Source organism: Alosa alosa, chromosome 23 (genome assembly GCF_017589495.1).
Source record: "Alosa alosa isolate M-15738 ecotype Scorff River chromosome 23, AALO_Geno_1.1, whole genome shotgun sequence".
NCBI classification, from domain to species: Eukaryota; Metazoa; Chordata; class Actinopteri; order Clupeiformes; family Clupeidae; genus Alosa; species Alosa alosa.
Window position 1 is genome coordinate 2,198,021 of NC_063211.1, and position 2,500 is coordinate 2,200,520.

Genomic DNA, 2,500 nt, shown 5'->3' on the forward strand with positions numbered 1-2,500 from the left:
CAAACATATCAAACCCATATCTACACACACCTGCAGCCAGATAACCCCTCTGCCACCTCAATACAGCCACACCTGCACACAGCTGATCAGAGTACAGGTACACACCTCGACTGTGATGATAATAACCAGAGTAACGACCTGAGGGGTATTTCACAAAGGCAGAATTAAGACATCCAAGATAAGTGATAAAGCGAGGTTTGACATAGCGTTGTCTGGTCATCCTAGCTCAACTCGCTTCACTAATGCCAATCCAGGATGAGTAGGGAGCCACTATGTCAAGCCAGGTGTAAGTAATTCAGGATGTGTGCACGCTCGTTTTCTGCTCCAAAGTGCCCACGGTTGGAATAAAAAGACGCTGAAAATAGCCGCCATTCACACAAAGTGAACAACCGCTTTTGATATAGACTAACAATGAAGTAAAGTTATCCTTTTTGGAATGGGGAATCATGGCTATTTCTGTAAAACAGCAGAAGTAGGCGTGGTAGACCAACTGAATGCAATTTACGTGATGCACCCACGCAGAGTGCTTCCTTGTCTCGCACGCTAACATCATTAAGAAAGCTTGCCACTGCAAAGATGCACATAGTATGATATACCTTAATATTATAGTTGATAATACCTCGAGAACTTGCCCCTCCACTTCCAATCAACTACAGCAGGCTATTCATCAAACGCCTATCAATAAAATAAGCAAACAATGAGTACCTAGGCCTATGTTAATAATTATAAGGCGATCACAATTAAAATAATATCCATATGGTAGTAGGCAGACGATCTGTTTTGTTTTGCGAGCAAATACATTTAGCAAATAGTTTATAAATGGAATAAAGCTCCTTAAAATTAGCACGGAGGTCTGATGTGAATGACAGCTAGCTGAACCAATAAGACGACATAATTACCATTAGAATTAACTTAGTTATTGTTAGCCTGGTCCGGACCAGGCTAGGTGCAGAGAATAAATCCCCATGGTAACTTATGTGCCATCTCTTTTGTGAAACCAAGTCAAGGCTAAATTCATCCAGGATAACATAAAAATCCCAGCTTAATCCCTTATCTAGGTTTTGTGAAATACCCCTCTGGTTACTGACTTACTAGACACACCCACAACACCGTAGCCACCCCCAACACAGTAGCCACTCCACCAACACCGCCTCCGTCCTTTCCTGTCTCTTTTCAGGCCAATTCACACCAAAGATCCATGACGAGACCAGCTGCAATGTTCATTTTACCAGCAGCTTGCTGCAACACACTGTTCATTTTACCAGCAGCTTGCTGCAACACACTGTAAAAACTGAGGGGGGCTCACACCAGTGAAGAGTACCAGCGTTGTCATAACAACGCCTTTGTTACACCACTCATTGTAGCCACATGAACTAGCTAGCTGGCTAGTTAGCCAGCAAAGTTAACTAGCTAAGCTGACCAGCTAACAGTCAAATTATGTTATGTTTTGGTGACTTTGAGTGAACTGAGTTCATAAGTGTCGAGTGTGAATCTTTGGTGTGAATCGGTCTTTACACTCTGAGTCTCCTCCTCTTCCCACTGCGGCTGCTCGTGTTCCGCCCACTCTGATTGGCCGTCTGCTTCTCTGTCCTCCCGCCCTACCTCGGCCTCGTATTCGTCCCCCGGGTCGCCCCAGCTGGCCTGCGTGTAGTCCTGCCCCGCGGCCTGCTGGTCATCCCAGCTCTGCTCCTCATACGCCTGACCTTGGCCAGGGTCGTCCCATGTCTGCTCCACGGAGTGACCTTGGGTGCCCTGGTCGTCCCAGCTGGGCTGGGTCTGGTCGTCCCAGCCGGGCTGCTGGTATTCCTGGGCAGGCAGGTTGTAGTGGTCCTGCTGGGGGGGGGTGGTGGCCTCCTGGTCCCACTGCTGGTGCTGGTGCTCAGGGGCGGGGGGCTGCTCCGCCTGACGGAGGAGGAGGGGTGGGCAGGTGGTTTTGGCAGGTGTTTGGAATGGGGCATTTTGAGAGGGGGCAGAGAGGGATTGGTGGGGGCAAATAGGGCAGGAGGCCGAGGGTCCAAGGGGTGACAGGGGTGCGAAGGCGAAGGCAAGGGGGCAGTGGAGGGAGGTTTGGGACCAAAACAACAGATTTTGAGAAATTAAGTTCTACAAACTGCTCAGTCCTCTGTTTTCCGGGTTCCATTAGGTTCTACGTTTCCATAATTTTGGGGGTTGCTACGCACAAACACACGTACACCAAAGTGGACAACTCACCGTAAAACATAATACCACCCCCACACACACACACACACACACACACACACACACACAGGCCCCTCTAAGGGACAGACACACACACACACACACACACACACACACACACACACACACACACACGCAAGGGCTGCCTAGCACTTTTGAGATGCTACGCAACACTCAAGATGGCCGAGGGGTGCATTTCAACCCCAAATATGAAGAGCAACAACACACACAGGATCCACAGACAACAGACTCTCAGTCATCACGGAGTCAGGATAGAGTGTGTGTGGGTGCAGGTGTGTGC

General features: G+C 49.0%; 1 protein-coding gene across 8 annotated transcripts in view; it reads right to left on the bottom strand.

Moving 5' to 3' along the window:
- bin1b (bridging integrator 1b) overlaps positions 1 to 2,500 on the bottom strand; it is a 30,229-nt gene that overhangs the window by 2,534 nt on the left and 25,195 nt on the right. For 3 of the 8 annotated variants that reach the window (XM_048234237.1, XM_048234236.1, XM_048234235.1), the window contains one exon: positions 1,603 to 1,902. The exons of the other annotated variants lie outside the window; for them this stretch is intronic. In XM_048234237.1, the coding sequence (XP_048090194.1) occupies positions 1,603 to 1,902 (300 nt within the window). The remainder of the gene's footprint in view (positions 1 to 1,602; positions 1,903 to 2,500) is intronic. 8 annotated transcript variants of the gene reach the window in all.